The sequence below is a fragment of the Rattus norvegicus genome, chromosome 2 (genome assembly GCF_021556685.1).
Source record: "Rattus norvegicus strain SHRSP/BbbUtx chromosome 2, alternate assembly SHRSP_T2T, whole genome shotgun sequence".
Classification (NCBI taxonomy): domain Eukaryota; kingdom Metazoa; phylum Chordata; class Mammalia; order Rodentia; family Muridae; genus Rattus; species Rattus norvegicus.
Genome location: NC_141535.1, coordinates 120,714,534 through 120,737,299, shown reverse-complemented (window position 1 = coordinate 120,737,299; position 22,766 = coordinate 120,714,534). Strand labels below are relative to the sequence as shown.

Genomic DNA, 22,766 nt, shown 5'->3' with positions numbered 1-22,766 from the left:
CACCACTGGTATGTGCACATACAGGCACATACACACACAAGCGCACACACATTTGCACACATATATACTCACACACAAGTACATACACATATAGGGACAGTGTAGGAAATCATGCAGAGACACAGACACAAGCACACACACATTTGAGCACATATACACACCCACATAAATACACACAAGTACACACAGACTGACACATGCGTATAAGAAAGCATACACATACACACAAACACACACAAGCACACACACTTAAAAATAAAATCTCCTTTTCACTTTAACAATGAGTTTTGTTTCTGTAACAGGATGACAGTGATGTAGAGTGGAAGTTTGCTCGTTCCAAACTCTGGCTATCCTACTTCGATGATGGAAAAACATTACCTCCACCCTTCAGTCTGGTCCCTAGTCCAAAATCGTTTGTTTATTTCATCATGAGGATCACTAACTTTTCCAAATGCAGGAGGAGAAGACTTCAGAAGGATCTGGAACTGGGCATGGGTAACTCAAAGTCCAGGGTATGTATTGAAAAGATACCAAGACCATAAAAATAAATGTTCTGTGTCCTTTTCTTGGCCTTTGATATTTGTTCATTAATTTCCATGTCTGAACTAGGAAGACGGTGAGCATGGCCGTCTATTCCCTGGTCTTCCATAGACTAATACTATCTGCAGAGTGTTTCAAATAGTCACTTAGTCTATGCCCTACCTGGGGTCAGCCTCTGTGTAAACTTCCATAGTATGAACAAGCAAATGAAAAGCCTGTTAAACATAAAAAAGAAAGTTATTGTCAATAAATGTTTCCCATCCGTGTGCCCTGTGCTTAAAGCAGTTCTTCTGAAGTTACGTAACTTTAACTTCAGACTTACCCCTTGGCATGTGTTCACCAGCACTCTCTTGGAGAGACAGCAGAACAATCTTTCCTCTAGTATCATGGATTCAAGCCTGAGCGTATTCCCAACAGCAGTAGATGCCCTTTATCAAGAAGAACGCCTTGCCCTCGAGCTGACCTAGGAATGCAGGTTTCACGGTGGCACTTCTCAGTAGGAACTGAGCTTCTGTATAGAATCGGTGTAGGAGACACAGAGCTGTGGCTGTATTTAAAATAACAGGGAAGGAAGCAGACAGGAGCAAATGTGTGAGATCCGAGTTCCGTGTCTGGTAAAACGGTGAGAATGGGGCCTGGCATGGCTGCCTGCCTGTAATCCCGTACTTAGGAGTACGATACCAAGACCAAAGCCGGGTGAGTGATGTTGCCATTTTGAGACCAGCTAGGATGACAGAGTGAGATTTGGTCTTTTCAAAATGTATGAGAATGGTCTCCAGCTACAGTGCTTTAGAAGCCCAGAAAAACAATAAAACATGGGCCTTCCTGTGCAAAAATAGAGGCCTCTCCTTGATTGAAGCTGAGGGAAAGACAGAATTGGTGCAGTTTTATTCCTTATTTTTTTGACATAGACCTGTGTTTCTAAGGTTTTTTACTAGCCCTCGAATCTTACAGACAGTGACCCTGTGCTGGGCGTGTGGTTCAGTGACCTCCCGACGTGCACAATCCCTTGGTTTGAGCCCCAGCATCTAGAAATAAGTTTAAGAGCAGGTGGCTGCTGAAGGCTTTTTGTGTGGTGTCGATGTGCTCTCTCGCCACCATTAGACTCCACAGTAGTGACCAGCTGTCCATGCCATGTTCAAATAATGTCTCGCACACACACACACACACACACACACACACACACACACACACACACACACACACATTAAGAAGCTGTGGGGTGAAAGGAAGGGGCAGCCTCCAGGTTAGACCTGGGTCTGAACTGGCTCTTAAGACTTATTAGCAAGTTACACAGATAAATTGCCTCACCTCAAAGAGGAAAGCCACAGGGCTCCTGTGAGGGTTATATGAGATGTACTCCACTGCAGCAGCTCAGCAAACGTCAGGGCCTTCCTCAGAGTCCACCCTGCTTGCCGTGTGTTTGGCTAGCAGCCAGGGTGCATCCAGTGCAGGACATGTGTGGATCAAGACTTTCCAGCAATCCATGCTTAGCCGTCTGTATGCGCTGGGGAATCGATGGCTCCTGGTGTTCTGGGTGGCTCTTGGCTGCCTGTTGTGGAGATTGACAGTGTGTTGATAAATGTTTTGTCTTTGTAGGGAAGCTTAGCTACTGAAGTCTTTGGCTCCTAAAGTGTGGTCACTTTCAGCCTTTTGTAGCTTCAGAGATCAAACCTTGAAATTTCCTTCCTGTAGCTGTCTTTCCTTCCTGTAGCTGTCTTTCCTTCCTGTAGCTGTCTTTCCTTCCTGTAGCTGTCTTACCTTCCTGTAGCTGTCTTTCCTTCCTGTAGCTGTCTTACCTTCCTGTAGCTGTCTTACCTTCCTGTAGCTGTCTTTCCTTCCTGTAGCTGTCTTTCCTTCCTGTAGCTGTCTTTCCTTCCTGTAGCTGTCTTTCCTTCCTGTAGCTGTCTTTCCTTCCTGTAGCTGTCTTACTTAGGGTTTCCATTGCTGTGAAGAGGCACCGTGACCAAGGCATCGCCTAAAAAGTTAACATTGAATTGGGGCTGACTTGCAGTTTCAGAGGTTCAGCCCTTTATTGTCTTGGCAGGAAGCATGGTTGTGTGCAGGCAGACATGGTGCTGGAGAAGGAGCTGAGAGGTCTACATCTTGATCCCAACACAGCCAGGAGTCTCCTCAAAACCCACCCCCATGGTGACACACTTCCTCCAACAAGGTCACTGCTATCCCAACAAGGACATACCTCCTAATCTTGTCACGCCCTGTGGGCCAAGCATATTTGAGCCACCACAGTAGGCAACAGAGTTCATGGACTTTAGACCCCAAACAGTCACGGTGTAGATAGGGGCTATCGAAAGCCAGGTGGACAGGGCACGTCCAGATGTTTAGACCACAATGAAGGCACAGGGAGAGCTCTCCACTGGACATCCCACCCTGTTATATCATTAATAGGAGGAAGAAACTTTTTTCTCAGCTAAGAGGGCCTGCTGTGGCTTCACCCCTCTTTTCAGACCCTCCTTAATTGCCCAGACTGACCTTAAACTTGTGAGCCTCCTGCTTAACTCTCCCCAGCCTCTGGGCACCCAGGCATGTGCCACTACACCAAGATAAAGTTTCTCCATCTTACTCGTTGGCATAGACGTCCCTCGTTAAATGAACTAAATTAAATAGTTGAAGAAATGCCAGTGCTATTGCTCCAGTTTAGAGCTTTTCTTGCTGAGGCCGCTGAGCTCAGCCAGCAAACTGATACTGACCCCCAGTGGCAGACGAAAGTAACATCATCAAGTTCAGGTCCTAGCAAAACAGTCAGCTAGTCCTGTCACCACTGCCCTGGCCTGCCACACCTTCCTGAATGATCACAGTGAGGCTGCGGTGCAGGGCGTAGGGTTTGGGGTGGGGACACTTTTGAATCCTATACGAACCAGCTTCCCCTTGAGTGATGGGAGGCTCCTGCTCACGTCTGTGTCGGTTGTGGTCAGGGCTAAGCTCTTGGCTCACTTTCCGCTCCTGCCTACTCAAAACTCAAGCCGAGCGTGGGAGTGCGGGTAGGTACATAGGTAACAGATATATGACAGATTATAGAAGTTGTCAGACAGACAGACAGATAAGCAGATAGACCATTGATGGATAGATAGATGATTGATAGATGATAGATAAACAGACAAACAGATGGACAGCCAACCAGATAGAAACAGAGAATAAAGCTCCATTCTTCACCCAATTCCCTCCAAAGGTCTGGTCCTTGCTCAGTGTAAGGCAAGGTGCTAGAGAAGCCATGTTATTTTAGGTGATGTCGTAGGGCTACAAAATATGTGTAAGGCTGCCCGTACCTGTGGAATTCTGTTCAATTTAGGAAAGGAGCTAGGACTCAGCAGCCAATCAAACTACTTCGGAGGCACTTGGAGTTCTGGGTGGTAAACGTTGCACGTTCCCAGGAAAGTGTATATTAGGTAGGGGCCAACTTGTAAAGTGCATTCTTAGTCAGCAGCTCTCTTACACTGTGTTGTGCCAGTGCTTTGATGAAGGGGAACATGTCCCCCACCCAACCGTCTGCCTTCAAAAGTATTTAACCGCCTCACGAAAGCCAACTTGCACAAAACATTCCTCAGAAGTGTGGCCTCCAGGAATGCCCTCCAAGAGAATCAAATAATCTTTATCTCTTATTCCAAATGAATGTATTCTCATTTACTAGGTTAATTGTATTTTTTCCTAGTTAAACCTCTTCACTCAGTCTAACTCGAGAGTTTTTGAATCACACAGTTTTAACAGCATTCTCAATCAGCCAACACGATATCAGGTAAGCACTTGTTAGCCATTTATCTACTGTGTGTGAGTGATTCCTTGTGTGACTCTCTGTATGCCTGGAGTGGTGCAGTCTTCATACACACTATGAAGTTGTGCAGAGCAGAGAGAGTGGGGTGTTCTCTTAAGATTAACGTTTGAGGGGTTGGGGATTTAGCTCAGCGGTAAAGCACTTGTTCTGGGCTCTGGGTTCGGTCCCCAGCTCCGAAAAAAAGAAAAAAAAAAGATTAACATTTGAACCCAGGTCCTTGCCTGTGCTGTAGTCCTAGGCTATTCTATTTTATTTTACTATTTTGAAATAGAGTTTCAGTAAATTTTCTGGCTTGAGCTCCAACTCACTGTTCCCCATGGATTGGACTTTCAGTCCCCCTACCTCGGCCTCTCAAGGAGCTGAGAGTACAGGCCTGTAGCACCAGGCTCAGCAAGAAGGTTTGCTTTTAAAATGTTGAAAACAAAGTGTTTCTATTTTTTTTTTTATGTGAGAGGCTTTTGTCTACATGTATGTCTGTCCACCACATGGTGGTGCTCACAGAGGTCAGAACAGAGCAATGGATCCCCTGGAACTGGAGTTACAGATGGTTGGGAACCACCATGAAGGTACTGGGAATTGAACCTTGATCCTCTGCAAGAGCAACAAGTGCTCTTAGCTACTGAGCCATTGCTATAGTTACCAAAGAACAAATATTTGCATAAACTCTACCCTGGAGAAAGAGCGGAAGATACAGTGTATAAGAATCAGTGGTCCTCTCAGTAATATGTTTCACTAGGTTTTATTTCCGTGAAGTCTATTTTGCAAATGATTGTGAGGCTCTCCTGTTTTGTCAGTACAACTTTAAAATTCCTTTTGCATGCTGATGTCGTATGCTGATTTGGACAGTGCGTATATATCTAGCATAGACGGTTGTAGTTCTTGGTTCCATCTGGCTAGTCATGTGGACACCAGATCTTTAGGTTCTAATAGGTTCTCTATGGTGTAGAGAGGATCGAGGCATTTATACTGTCTGTGGTGTTAGGTAGGGTATGATCTACCTCTGCACAATTTCCTTGGAAGGAAAGCCTTGCAAACTTGACTGACAAGCAGCGACTGTTGAAGCTGTCTTTGATTTGACAACCTGACAGTCCGCTCAGTTTATCTCATCCCCCATCTTCCACTTGTAGAAATAAAGCAAGGATTTTTATTTCAACCTAACAAATCGTCAAGTGCTTTTACTGTGCATTTATCATGAATGAACTTGGCCGTGTATGTTTAATGATCTATTTAGAAAAATCTCCATTTGCCTTTCTTGATGGCTTCCTGTTATGGTTAGGAATAATTTTAATAGTAGAAGCTCTCAGGTTTTACCTGGTATCTGAGTTGTGTGATGAGTGCCTTGAACTTAGAGCTGTTGTTTCCCATCCTGGACTCCTTCAGTTTTGCGGTCAACTTTACCAGGCTTTCATGGCTTTGGGATTTATGAGCTATTTTAAAAGACCTACTATGTAATAACCTTTAAATGTACATGTTTTAGTTCTTTCACTTTTCATGTGAAATATTCAGCCTGTGTAGAGTGTCCTTGAGTGTGGCGAGGGGTGACCATCCAGATTTATTTTTTCCAGATGATTATGTTCATCTATGTCCAGTGTGTTGAATATTGTTTTGGTTTTTGTTGACTTTTTATTTACTAAATTCCTACAGCAAATTGAATTTCTCCCTATTTTTTTCATGTTATGTTCCTATGAACACTATATGATCACTTATAGTTTAAAACAAAGTCAAACAAAATCCAGATGCAGTTATCAACCCTACTTTAGGACTTTTATTTTGCAAAATTACCTGGCTATTCTTTTTTTTTTTCTCTTAAGTTTGGGTTTTCAGTTAGCCTGTCTAGTTCACAAAATTTCTGGCTGGTGTTCATATGAAGATTGGCCTAATGTTTTAAGACTTGACCTCTTTCTGATGTCCTTTCTTTGGTTGGTTGATTGGTTGGTTGGTTGATTGGTTGTTGGGTTGGTTGGTTGGTGGGTTGGTGGGTTGGTTGGTTGGTTGGTTGGTGGGTTTGTTGGTTGATTGGTTGGTTGGTTGGTTGGTGGGTTGGTTGGTTGATTGATTGGTTGGTTGATTGGTTGATTGGTTGGTAGGTTGGTTGGTGGGTTGGTTGGTTGGTGGGTTGGTTGGTTGATTGATTGGTTGGTTGATTGGTTGATTGGTTGGTAGGTTGGTTGGTGGGTTGGTTGGTTGGTGGGTTGGTTGCTGGGTTGGTTGGTTGGTTAGTTGGTTGGTGGGTTGGTTGGTTGATTTATTGGTTGGTTGGTTGGTTGATTAGTTGATTGATTGGTTGGTTGGTTGGTTGATTGATTGGTGGGTTGGTTGGTGGGTTGGTTGGTTGGTGGGTTGGTTGGTGGGTTGGTTGGTTGGTTGGTTGATTGGTTGATTGATTGGTGGGTTGGTTGGTGGGTTGGCTGGTTGATTGATTGGTTGGTTGGTGGGTTGGTTGGTTGGTGGGTAGATTGGTTGATTGGTTAGTTGGTTGGATTGTTTGATGGATTTTTCTGATGTTTGTTTGGTCTGATTTATCTGTGATAAGGTCTTCTGTAGCCCAGGTTGTCTTCAAGCTCAATAAGTAGAAGTTGACCCCGAACTTCTGGTCCTACTGCCTCTCCCTCCAAAATGCTGAGATTTACCGATGTGTACCATCATGCACACATTTGTACAGGTCCTTGTATCTGGTGTCATTTTATTTCTTATCTTCAGTTTGCTAAGAAGTCTCTAGAACTGCCAAATAGCAACTACTGAAGGGAAAAAAAAAAGACAAACCTGTATTTCTTTCTCATGTTCAAAAGTTTGGGTCACCAGCTCTCCTGGTGTGTGACAGAGGATGCCTGAGAGCCAGGCTTTCTCTGTCTAGTGCTGTAGCTGTGACAAAGGGCATGCACCACTAAGCTTGGCTTTAAACACAGCACCGTTTGAGGGGGAAAGTGTTATATCTATATACAGAATTTTCCCTGAGAATAAAGGAGGCGACTGTGCCTGCTTATTTTCCCTTAGGTGAAGCTTTGTTAGTGAGAGACTTTGTTTAGTTGGCTTCCAGGGAAATCCAAACGCCAGATGAATTTTTAAAACAATCTATTTCCCATCATTTTTCCTTTTAGCAGTAAGTGTAGAATTTACTTACTTACATAGACTTTTCTAAGCATAGCTCCCAAAGACATGTAAATATCTTGCAGAGTATTACATTGGAGGATAAGAATTTGAGCCCCAGCTTTGTTAAATAATACTATTAGTAGAGCTGCCCTTATCTAGGCAGCAACTTTGAGTCTGCATGTATTTGATTATTTAATCCGAATAATTGTTTATGAGCTGATTTTTGTGACCCATCATGGAGTTGAAAAATCAGATGCTCATGAGTACTTTAGGATGGTCATCGGTAAAGACCTTTATTCAAATCCAGAGATTTTTTTTTCTTCTCCCAACATATCTGCCTCACCTTAATTCTTATTTGTGTATTATGCTGTATGTTCGTGATTGTATGAGTATATAAACGTGTATCTGTATGTGAATGTGGAGGCCAAAGGTCAATGCCAGGTGTCTCCCTCAATCACTTTCCACTTTATCCCTCAATGAACCTAGAGCTTGCAGATTTGTCTAGACTGGCTGCTTGGTGAGCTCTGGGGCCACCAGACCCACCCCAGCAATGTTTTAATAAGCTGTGTTTACTCAACTCCAGTCCGCATTGTTCCTCCTCCTCTCCCTCCTCCTCCCCCTTCCCTTTCTTCCTTCCCCTTCTCCCTCCTCCTCCTTCTCCTTCTCTTTTACTCCCCCCTCTCCCTCCTCCTGTTCTCCCTCCTCCTCTTTTACCTCCTCCTCCTCTGCCTCCTCCAATTCTCCCTCTTTCTTCTCCTCCTATCCTTTCTTCTCCCCCTTCTCCCCCACTCTTTCTCATCTTGCTCCTCTTTCTTTGAGACACGATCTTGTTACATAGCTCTGACTATCCTGGAACTCATTATATAGACTAGGCTGGCCTCAAACTCAGAAATCTGCCCGCTTCTGCCACCCAGTGCTAAGATCAATTGTGTATACCACCATACACCCAGCTTAGGTCATCATTCTTACACAGCAAGTGCTTTACCAATTGAGCAGTCCCACACCTTAGTTTTTAAGATGTTTTAGGCCAGGCATGGAAGCAAGTACACATCTGTAATTTCATTATTTATAAGACTAAGGAAGAAGTATAGGGGGTTTGAGTGTAGCCTGGGCTATATATCCAAGACCTTGTCTAAAAAAAAGTTTTATTTTTTGGTAAGAGAAGGGTTCTACAGAAACCACTTTACAGGTGACAATTTTTTTAATTTATTTATTTTATGTATGTACACTGTCACTGTCTTCAGACACACCAGAAGAGGGCATCAGAGCCCATTACAGGTGGTTGTGAGCCACCATGTTGCTGAGAATTAAATTCAGAACCTCTGGAAGAGCAGTCAGTGCTCTTAACCACTGAGCCATCTCTCCAGCCGACAGACAACCATTTTAAGTCAGCGTTATTCTCACTTTTTTTGGCAAATAAAGTGTTTCCATCACTGTGGAAAATGTTTGCTCCCTGTGACCATATTTATGCCACTACTTCTTGCTTTAATAAGTGCTAGTGTTTTGTCCTGTTCTCTTGGCATTTAGTCACTGATACCAGTGGCACACCCGCCCTCTATGCTTGCCTTTCCCTGCACAGGAGCTCAGTCTTCCTGGACTTACGTGTGCTTTTCTCAAGCCTACTTGCCTATATTTCCCATTACATACACAAACGTGTCCATAGAACCATTCATTGGCTTTGTGGGGGGTGCGCCTGCTTGGGCTGGTTTTTACGGACTTACTAGTATTTCTAGTTATGTGGAGAGGCTCTGTGTACGTGGAGTACGGTGCCTGTGGAGACTGGAAAAGGGCATCAGGTCCCCTGGAGCCAGAGCGAGGTGGTTGTGAGCTGCCTAGCGTGGGTGTGGGGACCAGGCTCAGTTTCCCTGGGAGAGCAGTATGCACTCTAACTGTTGAGCTGTCTCCCCAGCCCTGGCTTGTGTACTTCCTAAGAATGTAAATAACACATTAAAAACTGTTACAGTTATTTCTTTTTGCTACCAGGAGTTTTCCATATTGCTACGTGGGAATCCCACTCTAAATTGTCGTATGATGTTCCATTGTATCTACAAACCATGTTGTTCATTTTTTTAAAAGAACATTTAGTTCAATTCTTGTTGACTAGTATAAACAGTGCTCTAGTGTCTTAGGACATAAGAGGTTTTTCTGATTATGCGCTTGAGAGTGGCTGTATTTCCATTTTCAGCAGCTGGTACACATAAGGATTTCTTGGCTTCCTCACAAGCATTTGAACTAATAATGATAATAATGATGATAATGATGATGATAATAATAATAATAATAATAATAATAATAGCCAACTATGAAACGACTAGTCTGTACGATCCAAAAGGCAAGACCAGCAAAAGCCAGGCATAATGGTGCATAACTATAACTATGACTATAACTATAACTATGACTATGACTATGACTATGACTATGACTATAACTATAACTATGACTATGACTATAACTATAACCATAACCATGACTATAACTATAACTATGACTATAACTATAACCATGACTATGACTATAACTATAACTATAACTGTAACTATGACTATAACTATAACCATAACCATGACTATAACTATAACTATATGTAACTATAACTATAACTATGACTATGACTATAACCATAACTATAACTATAACTACGACTATAACCTTAACACCCAGAAGGTTAAGGCAAGGGAGGGGCTAGCAAGACTGCTCACTGGGGCATCCTTCTCTTACAGAGGACCTGAGTTCTGTTTCAGGCAGTAAGGTGGCTCATAACTGTGTCGATGAATAGTTATTCTCCTCTGAGTTCCCAATAGGCCGTGTGTCATATGTGCTCTGCACCCGCCCAAGAGCACTGGATTCACTAATGGAACACACACACACACACACACACACACACACACACACACACACACACAGAGCCTTTATATTTTGATATGCCTTGATTAGTTCAATGGTTGGGCTCTTCCAAACCTCCCCCCCACATTCCCCCCACAGGTAGCACACACTCCTCTCTGATATTCTTGACTTAATACTTACTAAATCTTTATTTTATCTCTGCTACCACAGACTCAATCAGGGGAGTGGCCCCTGGGGCCACTTTCCCGAATTCTTACATTTTGACAGGCCTTTAATTCTGCTCTTTCTACTTCCCAATCGTTGATTCTGTTCCCTCTCTCCTCTGTGTTTTTCTTGCCCAGGAATCCTAAAAGACCCACCTTTTCCATCCTGCTAGCCATTGGCCACTCGCTCTTTATTGATTAGTCAAAAACCAACTGGAGACAGGTAGATTCCCCTGTAACTTGTGGAGCCAAATTAAGACAAAGCATTAGACGGATAACCATCTATAATTTCAGACATGGGGAATCTGACTCCCTCTTCTGGATGCTCGCATACACATCTCATACTCAGACACTTGCAGATATATATATATTTAAAATAAAAGTTTTCTTTTTTCCTAAGAAGATTTCATGAATCTTCTACAGAGTGACACGGTGTTAGGGGTGAACACTGGGCTGGGAAATGACTCATTGGATAAAGCTCTTGCCACACGAGCATGAAGACTTGAGTTTGGATTCCAGGACTCATATAAAACTGAGCAATGGTGCTTGGACGTCTGTGATCCCGGTCTCCTCCAGTGTGATGGGGGCACAGAGGAGACTCCCCAGAATCTCAGGCCAGCTGCCCTGCTGTATGCAGTGGCAAACAGAAAACCTCCTCACCAGGTAGAAGGGAAGGACCTTGCCCTGTGGCTTCCACATGCACACTGCCACATGTGAACGCAGCCGATTCACACGGGCATGCACACATCACACATACACACAGAGAGACACACAAGATTAACTTGTCAGTTAATTAGTAAACAAGTAAATGATGCACGGTGTCCAAAAAGAACCTTGTCTCCATACGAATTGAAACCTGGCTCCTGCACACAAGAGAAATCTTTAATTCACTGCAATGCTCTCCGGTTCTATTCTATTCTTTGCCCTACAAATGCCAGGATTCTGCTCTTCTTTAGAGCGGAACAAGATGCCATTCTGTAAGAGTGCATCCTCTCTACCCATCGTCTGTTGGTGGACGTTTAGGCTGTTTCGTTCCCCGTTGGTTGTGAAGAGGGCAGCTATAAACTTGATCGGTGGCTCTCGTCGCTCTGCTGTGCTGACTTAGGGCCCTGACATACATACATACCCAAGAATGGCAGAGCTGAATTATATGATCTCTTCATTTCCGTAGCGAGCCTAGATGTTTGTCAGATACTAAGAACACAAGTTGGTTCATGCCTGTTCCTGCCTAACTCTTGGGTCTTTTTCTCTCTGCCTTAGTCACCTGAAGGAAGCCCAAGAGTCCCCAGAACTGTACATTTAGTAGAGAATAGGTCACTGGGCTCCCTTCCTCAGAGACGAGCACAGTTTAATAAGCTTTAGATTCCTCCCTTCCCTTGGCTTCTAGGGAAAAAGGAAGCACCCTTTCCCTTTCACACGAACAGTTGGAGAATAAAGGAGCTACAGGACCCAGGAGTTCTTGTTTCAAGAGTGGGAGGTAAACCCAGTGCTGGTTTGGGTCTCAGTGAGCCCTGTGGGAGTGGTATGGGTTCAGATGCTAGTGAAAACTTGTCCTTAGACTGAAACTGGTGACTTTGTAACCATGTCAGAGTTTATCATTGATCCAGGAACAATACGGGGAAATCTCATTTGATTGAAGATTACATTCCACTGATGTCTTTTAGAGCATCAAGAATGTTTCCCTAGAAGTTTTACTTCATACATTTATGTCTTCAATCTACTAGCCTCGTGTATAAATACTGTATGAGGAAAGGATCTAGTTTCTGGCTTTCCTATAGGATAGCCCATGTCTTAGCACTACTTGATAATGATCTTTAACCCCCATCTCTTTAAATATATTTATTGCTTGATTTATTATTACCATCATTAGTTATCATTGCATTGTATGCACATGGATGTTTTGTTTGCATGTATGTCTGTGTACCATGTGCATGCCTGGATGCCCGTAGCATTCAGATGCTGAGGACTTGGTGCCTCAGACAGTTTTGAGTCATAAGATGGGTGCTGGGTCAGCTGCTAGAGCAGCCAGTGTTCTTGATTGTTGAGCCATCTCTCCGCCCCATTACTTATTGTGTATGTATGTGTTTCTGTATGTGTCTGTGTGTGTCCGTGTGGCTCTGTGTGTGGCTCTGTGTACATGCATGTGTGTGTGTGTGTGTGTGTGTGTGTGTGTGTCTGTGTGTGTGTACATGCTACTATACAAAAGCTGTACTTCTTAAACAGTTGGTGAATGAATCACTGAGCTTAAGTCTTTTCTGGTCTGGTCCCCTCTGAGCAAAGAGCCAGTTGGATCCAAGGCTTTCTCAGGGCTCCAGTGAAAAGACAAAGTGAAGAGTAGTTCTATATCCTTGCCTGGGGGCACAGTTAGCAAGATTGGGGTTGGGGCTAGGGCCAAGGGAGCCTCAAAGAAGTTAAGGTTTCAACTCCTGGGAGGCCAGCTTTCCCCTCTGAAGGGTTGTAGTCATTGTAGCCTTAAGACAGCTGTGTCTAAGCTATCCTGTGTTCTCTTTGCTAACATTGTTTAACTCAGCTTTCTGCTGGCCTCGGCCCATTCCCCTCTTATAAACAACATACACAGAGCTGTACTTCTTCATAAACGTGCTTGGCATAAACCCTCAGATTATGCAAGACGTCCTGTCCTGGTCTCAACTCTCTGTCTTCTGTATCTTCTCATCCCTAGTCCTCCTGTCTTAAGTTTGGAATGCTTGTTCCTGCAGGTTTTGGTAGGTGTGTGACTGGGAAAACAGGCTTTTTAATAGCATGGGGCTCTTTGTTGTCACATAGCTGTAATTTTTCTCCAACAATGGCATCCCAGACTAACCTGGAACCCCTTTTATTTGCTTTGACATCTTACAGATCGCTTTAGCTTGCAACATTTTGCTGCCTTTAAATTGAGGTGGTTTTTTTTTTCCATTTAGCTCCAGCTTTTCCCTCACCTCTTTTCTGAATTATCTTTTAAGTGTAATATTTATGTATGCACAAGAACATGTGCAGCAACACTGAAGTAGGAAGGAAATCTCGAGCACACACAGCCACACCTGAGTTTATTGGTTAGCTGCCTCCACTTGGCCCTCCTGCTTACCTCACAGCTCTGCCAACAGGAAGCTGTTACTATCCTGCTGTGGGTTCCTAATCCTCTGCCTCTTCTTTCCAGATGTAAATTTATGGCATGCATGAATATCCCAGGAATACCTATGTCCCCAGCTCCATAAGATGGCTTTATATTTTGTAAAGTCTTTTGCAACTGGACTCTCTCATTCAGCTTCATGCTTCTTACCCTGTGCTTGTTTTCATTTTTGCTTCATTGCTTTGTTTTGAGGCAGGGTCTCACTCTGCAGCCCTGGAGCTCTCTATGTAGACCGGGCTGTCCTCAAACTCATGAATGTTCCCAAATGCTGGAATCAAAGGCCTGTGCCGCCATGCCTGACTTCAGCGTCATGCTTCTAAGAGTCATCCCCATGAGTGTGTGGCTGTGCTTAACTAATAAAATTAATGGACATGGGGGGATTGCATTGTGGGAGATGGATTTACCTGTCCCTTTTCTTTGTTTTCTGATACTTCCTTAGAGTTATTCAGTTCTTGCCATCTAGGACGACATTAACCCTGTTGCCTCTTGGCAATATGTGTAGTTTTGGGGCTCTGTAAGGAGTGAAATTTCTGCCAGTGTTGAACCTTAGACGATAATGGCAAACTGTTCCCAAAGCATCTTGTCTGTTTGCTCTCAAGCAGGAAAGTAGACGAGTCTTCGCTGGCTTTTCCAGCAGTTGTCATTGTCAAATGCATGTCTTGTTATTTCCTTTATTAAGTGCCAATCTACACCTAATCTCTGCCACAGTATGTCTGTCCTCAGGAACAGACTTTATGATTGTTCTATAAGTTGTTACTATTTAATGATTCCATCTCTGTGAAATACCGAGGTTATCTTTTCCCTGTTTAACAATGTTGTTCATTTTTTATTATTTTCGAATAGTATCTTTATAAGTGGAGGTTTTTAAATCATAATGAAATTCAGTTTATCATTTTCATGTTATAATCAGAATTTTTATCTTGTTTTTAAAATACAATCTGAAATAACTATATTCTACGAAAGGATTTAAAAGCTTCATATTGCACATGAAAGGCCAACTGGTGTTAACTTCTCATCCATGGTATGAGGTTGGCATCCAAATTTTTTTCTTACAAATAAACAATTATTCTGTAAGAACATTTATTTGGTTTGGAAAAATAGTCACAGTGGAGTTTCTATGGGTACAAACATGTAATGCAACAAAATATATGAAATCCAGAAAATACTAAATGTAACATAATGTGTGTGTGTGTGTGTGTGTGTGTGTGTGTGTGTGTGTGTGTGTGTGTGTGTGCACGAAATCTAAAGGAAAGCTACAAGAACAGTCAAAGCCAAAATAACTATAGTAATTATCTCTGGAAGGTGGGGTTATCAGGGATTTTGCTTATTTCTCCTGTTATTCTCTATTTTCCAAATGTTCTACCCTGATCCCCTACTCATTCATTTATTTTCAAATAGAGATGAATAACCTGTGTCTATGGTGACAATGTAGGGCAAAGCACCTTAAGGAGGAACTATCACTTTAAAGACAGCCATTGGCGTCTTCCAAGCCAGCTTTTAAAATAAGCGGTTTCATTCCTGAGATTAAAAAAGAAACGAACCTATATGTTGGTTGTGTTCTATCAGAAAGTAAAAGACAGCTAAATTCCACAGTTTGGCTGATTCTTTGTAAATTGTCATATGAACCCCCGCCCCCACGCTGTCCCCGCCCCCATACTGTCCCCGCCCCGCCCCCATGCTGTCTGTGTCACAGGCATGCGAGGCTCTCTGCAGAGTAGACTGAACATCCACATGTATATCGTTGGTGATCTAACTGTTTCTTTTTTGCCCAACAGCAGATAATGAAAAGACTCATAAAACGGTATGTTTTGAAAGCACAAGTAGACAAAGAAAATGATGAGGTGAACGAAGGTAAGCATCTTCTGCTGAGAAGCACCTTTCTTCATAGCTAAGTTAACAAACTCGGGAAGCTGGGGTATGATTATTGCTGCAAGCTCAAGGCTACCTGGGGCTACAAAGTCAGTACTGGATCAACCAGAACTACAGAGCAAAAGCACTGTCTCAAGAAAAGGTTTTTAAGCTCCAAACTACATAAACAATAACAACTGGAGGGTAACACCAGAGCTAGAATCAGAAGGTAATAAACCTGGATCTGGAGAGGAGGCTCAGTGGTTAAAAGCAGGAGCTGCCGTGCAAAGGACCTGAGTTCGATTCCCATCATCCATGTTGGGCAGCTCACAACTGCATGTAACTCCAGAGTTACATGCAATCTGAAATAATGAGTCTAGATGCCTAGACTCATGGGCAGACACCCACCCCCTCGCGTGCGCGCGCGCGCGCGCACACACACACACACACACACACACAGAGAGAGAGAGAGAGACAGAGACAGAGACAGAGACAGAGACAGAGATAGAGACAGAGAGAATTAAAAATAAATGGAATCTCCTTTTCAGCCCAGGTAAGTTGCCTCCAGATCTGTCTGTCCTGATGTGAGAAAGGCTAACTTAGCAAATGCTGTTGTTGATGAAATGGTTTCGAAGCCACTCCTTGGTGAGCATAATGAGTTCCTTTCAGATCTGATCAACCCAGCGGTATGTCTTCATAGAAAAAGTCTATTAATACAGAATGAAGGACCAGGGAAAAGTCCTACTATGCTGACCTCTAAATAGGCTCAAGAGGATGGCATTGGAACGTTACAACATAGAAGCAGAAATCTTATCAGTTGTCTCCTATCCTCCTTTGGAATCCGGGAGCTTGCTAACACACATGAGAGGAATCATGTGGCCGTGACAATGCCAAAAATGATCAACATTTGAACCCGTGCCCCAAGGAGGGATGTTAGTGGGAATCAAGTTCTTAATCAAAAGTTGACTGCATAGCCTGTAAGCATATTAGATAAGATACTTCTTCTTTATCCCGGAAGCCAATGTCCAAGGCTGAATCCTACATTGTCTGTCCTCCCTGGATTCAGAAACAAGGAAAGATGGGCTAGGCTGAGACTCACTGTGGGAGAGCCCTAGCTCAGGCCAAAGTAGCTGACTGGTAGAATACCTGTTGCGCAAACTCCAGGTTTAACCCCAAACCAAAAAGGAAAGCGAACCTATCACCAAAGCTGACACGTTCACACCAGAGCACTTTATTCCCTATCTCCTATATGCCACAGGACTCATACTTTACTATTTTATTGTTTTACTTTATTTTACTTTTTATCACAAAATGAATCCTCAAATGGTCATTGTATATTCTTAAAGAAGATTTAAGACTTTCTTTAAATGAAAATATTCTTATGGTGTCTTTAGGTTTTTGTTTTTGTTTTTTGTCTTTGGCTTTTGGGTTTTTTATTTGTTTGTTTGTTTTGGGTTTTTTTGTTTTTTTATGTTTTTTTTGTTGTTGGTTTTTATGATGCTAAGAATTGAACCCCATGCTAACCACATGCTCTGCCATTGATCTACATCCCAGCTTAATTGATTTGTATATAATGAAAGCATATATATTCTGGAACATAGTCACACATGCCTGTAATCCCAGAGTCAGGTGGCAGAAGCAGGAGGAATCCAGGGCAGCCTTGGCTACTCGGTGATGTTGAAGCTTAGGTTGCATAAGACCCTATCTTAATAATTATAATGGTAAATCACACAAGTTATGCTTTAAAAATCATAAAGCTATATGATAAAGGTCACCCTACACTGTACCCCATACGGATATATGATTACTATGTGTCTATTTTGAAAGATTAAAAAAAGGGAGATATCCTAAAAGCTTCTATTATTTCTTTAAAAAGATGAAATATGATCACCACTGATTTTCAGAATTTATTCTTAGAATCTAGGCAATGTTCTGCCTCTAAATTTAATCTTCATCCCAGGGCTTCTCTATATCAGCATTAAATAACTCCTAGACTGTTCCGCTCTCCACTGCAATCTGTGTTTGCTTAGGGTGCTGCCAGGCTGAATTCGGGGAACAGCTGTGTCTTAAACTCTGAGAGGTTAGAGCGATGAGATGGGATCTCTTGGAGACATGGGAGTCTGCGCGCTGCAGGGGAGGGTCTCCACTGCCTTCCCCTCACACCCTGTCATCTGTACCTGACAGCCCCAGTCCCAAATTCATGCTAGGGTCTGGTGATCAGCTCCCTTTATAGCCTTCCTTTCTCTTCATAAAATTTAACTTAAAATTTACTTCTGTATATTTGCACATTCAATCAATTAATTTTTAGTAGCCAACGAAGATAGCATGTAGGTATGCCAACCCTCTGCCAGAAAGGCAACCGGAAGTGCTTCCCTCCCGGAAGCACAGAGGGAACACTGTGATTGGTTTTTTTTTTTGGGGGGGGGGAGGGTTGTTCGGTTTTGGTTTTGGTTTTGGAGATAGGAATCCCTCTGTGTAGCCCTTGCTGTCCTGGAACTTGCTGTGTAGACCAGGCTGGCCTTGAACTCACAGAGATCCACCTGCCTCGGCCACCTAAGTGTTGGGGGTTGGGGGTGGATGGTGGCGGGGTGGAAGGGGGGGGAGTTTCATCGTTTACAAACGCATCTCCATTGTTGCTTTAGCATTATTTACAATGTTGCAGTTGGCTAACCTTGTGCGGAGAGCCTGAGCTGTAACCCAGAGGCAGGGTACTTGCCTAAGCTACACAGGGGTGTGGGTTTGAACTCACACAACAGAAGGCACTGCTTGAAGCTGATTGGCTACTACAGACCCAGCTGAAATACCTTTAGTGCTTTTTCAAAGGTCAGTACGCCTTCAAAGACTGGCTCTGCTTAAACTTCTTAAGGGAGAAATTGATATATCCACCTGGGAGACTTTTTAAGGCAAACATACTCAGATGGAGTGAATTTCATTTTGTCATGCCTGTTTAAACATAAAGCGCCAAAACCATTATTCACACATGTCCTTTTTTTTAAATCAAATATTCCAGGTGAACTGAAAGAAATCAAGCAGGATATCTCCAGCCTTCGTTACGAACTTTTGGAAGATAAGAGCCAAGCGACGGAGGAACTGGCCATCTTGATTCATAAACTCAGTGAGAAACTGAACCCCAGTGCGCTGAGGTGTGAATGAGGGAGCCACATGCAGTGAGACTTTGACTCTGGCACAAATGTGGGCAATAATATTCCTAAGTATGAAATACTTGAAAAACCGTTGTGTAAAAACTCTAGTGTTAATACCTTCACCATGCGGAGCTTTAAAATTAACCTAGTGGGCCACAATTCCCATTACGTGAAAATGATCCCAAGGTTGGCCTCAGCACTCCAAGCAGTGACATGCTGTTGTACTTAGAAGCCCAGTATTAATGTCACTGATTTTTTTTTTTTTTTGTCATTTTTGTCTTTATGTCACCTGTTGGCCTCCAAGAGTTCCTTGGGGGACAGGGACCACATCAATCTCATCTTTATGTCTCCAACATTTAGTGCAGTGCCTGATACACAGTAGGTGCTTGGTAAATGTTGAACCCAGCTGGCCTGGACAGCCAGTAGCATCCAAGAACACGAAAGACCATTGCTATGTAGCCTACCTTCTCATCCGAACGCTTGAAGCGATTTTTTTAAAAATAGAAACTGAAGGTGTTTTACGACCAGCCATGACGTGTGGAGATCTTTCTCAGACCTTTAGACATCACTGACAGTTCTAGGGCTTTTGAAATGCCAGGTTTAACAGTGAAATGAGCTCATTGGAAAGATACATATTTAATTTCATAGGGTTGTTCAAAAACAATCATTAAAGATTTTTCTAAAATATATGCTTGTGTCCTTTCTCTTTGTATCTGTGGTGTCATGATGTAAATTTGGTCAATAAAGAATGCTTTTCTAAGTTGGGTTGTAGCAGGCTATTATTTTGTTGCAATCTTCTAATGTGCACTTCTGGTTTAATGCTAAATAAGATCAACAAATGACCCCTTGTCTTGTCCTCTGGTCCTTTCTGAGTTTTGGATCCATGGGAGTGTCGACGAAGACAGTGTCTTGGTTAGGGTTTTACTGCTGTGAACACACACTGTGACCAAGGCAACTCTCATAAGGACATTTAATTGGGGCTGGCTTACAGGTTCAGAGGTTCAGTCTGTTATCATGAAGGTGGGAACATGGCAGCATCCAGGCAGGCATGGTGCAGGAGGAGCTGAGAGCTCTACATCTTCATCTGAAGGCTGCTAGGAGAAGACTGGTCAGCCAGGATGAGGGTCTTTTTTTTTTTTACTTCTAAACAAAAGGTTTCCCATATTTATTATTCAACTACAAAATGAACCCACAAGAGCACAGAAAGAAAGAAAACATTCCTGATGAACATTCTCAGCTGTGCAGACAATGGTAATGTGGTAATCCTGGTACAGTATGTTAATGATAACCCTCAGACAGCTCAGTAAGTACGTGTGGTGTGTGGTTCCTTACAGACCCAATTTGGTCTCCAGTGTCTCCGCTTGGAGTTGTACATGATTTTATTGCCGGTTTTCATCTGAATCCATCGTGGAATCGGGCGATTTTGCTTTTGTGTCTTAGCCAGGAATCGCTTGATTCTGAAGGTCTTGTGAGAAGCCATGGTGAAGAGCAAAGTCAGACAGGCACACTCCTCCTGCTGAGTCTAAGCCTGTGGATTAGAGTAACTTGGAAAGGCAGGACAGAGTTGAGCGCCTGACTCTGCCAGGTTCCCTGTGAGCGCTGCACAGCCGGAGCCCAGGACCACACACCAGTATAGCGGCACGGCCTGGCAGTTAAAAGCTAGGATGAGGGTCTTAAAGCCCAGGCCCACAGTGACACACATACTCCAACGAGGTCACACACCCCCAAAACGAGGTGTGGACAAAAAGGAATACCAAATGCAGCTTCTGAAAGCTCTTATAGACTACTTAATTTCTACCTCAGGGGAGTTAAGAAGACTATATACATATTTTGCTACCACAGTAACAAAGGATTGATCTTATCAGATTATTTTATCTTAGCCACTCCCCTGGCCAAGCATATGCAAATCATCACAGCCACTGTTCTATTGCTATGAAGAGACACCATTACAAGGCAACTTTTATCAACAAAAGCATTTAATTAGGGGCTTGCTTACAGGTTCAAAGACAGTCCACTCTGGTGAGAGTGAGCGGTATAGGGTAGACATGGTGCTGGAGAAGTAGCTGAGAGGTCACCATCCTGATTCACAGGCAGCAAGAAGGACATTGGGCCTGATGTGGGCTTTTTAAGACCTCAAAGCCCACCCTAGTGACACACTTCCTCCAACAAGGCCACACCCCCTAAGCCTTTCAAGTAGGACCACTCCCTGGTGACTAAGCACTTAAATATATAAAGTTCATTCCTACCGAATCTCATTGGGATGTAAATTGTGATCACAAGAGTTACTACTCCTACAAACCAACTAAACTAAACAAACAAAGATACTGTTGCTATCACACAGAAAGACAAAACACAAAGGCAAAAAGGAATACCAAATGTAGCTTCTGAAAGCTCTTATAGACTACTTAATTTCTACCTCAGGGAGTTAAGAAGCCCGTATACATATTTTGCTACCACTGTAGCAAAGAATTAATCTTATCAGTTTCTGTTTTAATCTTATACTATACATCTTAAACACTTTTCAAATTTTATGCATTTCATGCCATGTCTCTGAACAGAACAAAACTGATTTTTTTTTCATTATGAAGTTACTCTGTATTGAAACATTGTTAACAAGCATGTTCTATAGTGGACAATACTCTTTTTCTTATCATTGTCTACCGGTCCAAATGTGGATGGTTTTGCTTGTAACTAGGGAGCTGAACACATAGAGAGTAATTTTCCTAATGGAGGTTAGAAAAGAACCCAGGACAGCCTAGAGTCTCAGGATCCAGAAATGGCAGAGGCTTGAAGATAAAGCTGTGACTTCCATATCATTTATATGCATGCTTTTTTCCCCTTTCTGCCTCCCATGTAGCTACGGAACTCTTGAGATAAATTTTCCATTTGCTTGCCTCACTTGTCTCAAACTGGCATCTTGTTGTTTCACATTCAGCTCACTGATTGTTAGAGCTTAGGTTAGCTATGGGGTTCCCTGTGGCCTTTGCATAATTATGTCCTGATACTTTGTTCTCATTTGTTTCCTGCTCACTGCCCTCCACTGTCCCTCACCCCTACCCTACCCCACCCCCACTTCTGGGTAGCTCCTTCCAGCACATTGTCTTAGTATTTCATTTTCTCCTTCTTCACAGTTTCGAGTTATGAGTAGAGAACACAGGTGATGACCGGTTTGGTGGGCACTGTTTTTGATCCCTTGTGCTGGGCTGCACCCCTAGCTCCCTGAGACTCTGGAGCAGTTCCCAGCTAGTCTCTGTGACAAAAGGAAGTAACTTCCCCTGTGGCTAATGACTGCCTGGCTATGGGCACAAAAGGCTGTCCCTCATACCAATGAAAGGCTAACCTTTTGGCACAGACCTTGACCTAAGAACACTCTCAAACTGATAAAAATCCTTAACTTTTCACCCTGCCTTTTCTTACTCCATTTTGCCTGGGAGCTTCCTACAAGGAATTACTGCACCCAAGCCTGATTAGGTTTTACTTTTGGAAATACACTGGAAGGCACAGGTCACTGAGGGTTAGTAAATGGATTACTGTCAGAATTAATATTTCTGTGGGGGTTAAAGAGGACTGTGAGTCAGCTCTTGTTCTCCCATCTGGTGTGCAGGCAGAAGACTCTGCAAAGCAGGGCTCAATGGTGGGGTGACAAAGTTCAGAGAGGGCACATAGTAATGGACCCAATCACTCTGTCCACAAAATGACATTGAGATGCTTAGAGGTTTGTCACTGATTCATGACTTCTCTCTTGTCATCTCTTGCTTTTGTGTGTGTTTGCTTCTGTTCCTTTCTCAGTCAAAAACAAGATAAATACAACACTTGGATTATGGTTTAAATAGTATATATAACAAATTTGGTGATTTGTAAAGAAGTGCTGTGTAAGCTTTATTTTGAGAAATTTCAGATTTTAGAATACATTACTAGTGTCTTTTGTTGAGAGGTTGTTGTTGCTGTGTGTGTGTGTGTGTGTGTGTGTGTGTGTGTGTGTGTGTGTGTGTGTTCATTATATTGTTGATGCTCTCACCTCAAAGAAGACATGGCCCAGGAACATGGATTCAGGTTGCTTGGTCAGAAGTGTTCCAACATGGAAGGGATTACATGAACTTCTATAGATCCAGAACTAAAGAAAGCCATGCCATAAATTAAGGCATTTACCAAATGCAGTGATGGGCCGTCATGTATGCAGT

At 43.0% G+C, this 22,766-nt stretch overlaps 2 protein-coding genes across 4 annotated transcripts in view; one reads left to right on the top strand and one right to left on the bottom strand.

The window, feature by feature from the left end:
• Trpc3 (transient receptor potential cation channel, subfamily C, member 3) overlaps window positions 1-19,345 on the top strand; it is a 66,334-nt gene extending 46,989 nt beyond the window's left edge. The window contains exons 9-12 of one of the 3 annotated variants that reach the window (XR_015668344.1): window positions 303-512; window positions 4,258-4,294; window positions 15,370-15,445; window positions 18,453-19,274. Coding sequence is in view for 2 of the 3 variants with exons in the window: in NM_001415005.1 (NP_001401934.1) it covers window positions 303-512; window positions 4,211-4,294; window positions 15,370-15,445; window positions 18,453-18,595 (513 nt within the window). In the remaining variant the exon portion in view is untranslated. 3 annotated transcript variants of the gene reach the window in all.
• On the bottom strand, window positions 18,871-20,245 carry LOC147996221 (large ribosomal subunit protein eL39-like). The gene is made up of 2 exons (XM_087640665.1): window positions 19,922-20,245; window positions 18,871-18,894 (listed from the first exon to the last, which is right to left on the bottom strand). Exons 1-2 carry the CDS (start codon window positions 20,063-20,065, stop codon window positions 18,871-18,873), a joined length of 168 nt encoding a protein of 55 aa, XP_087496791.1. The 5' UTR covers window positions 20,066-20,245.
• Window positions 20,246-22,766: the final 2,521 nt, after the last annotated feature.

Excerpts from the sequence above, each read along its gene's own strand:
- LOC147996221 (XM_087640665.1), bottom strand. The coding sequence starts at position 20,065 with ATGGCTTCTCACAAGACCTTCAGAATCAAGCGATTCCTGGCTAAGACA. Across the intron at positions 18,895-19,921 it reads GACACTGGAGACCAAATTGG|GAACTCTTGGAGGCCAACAG; the intron begins GTCTGTAAGGAA and ends CTGTCCCCCAAG.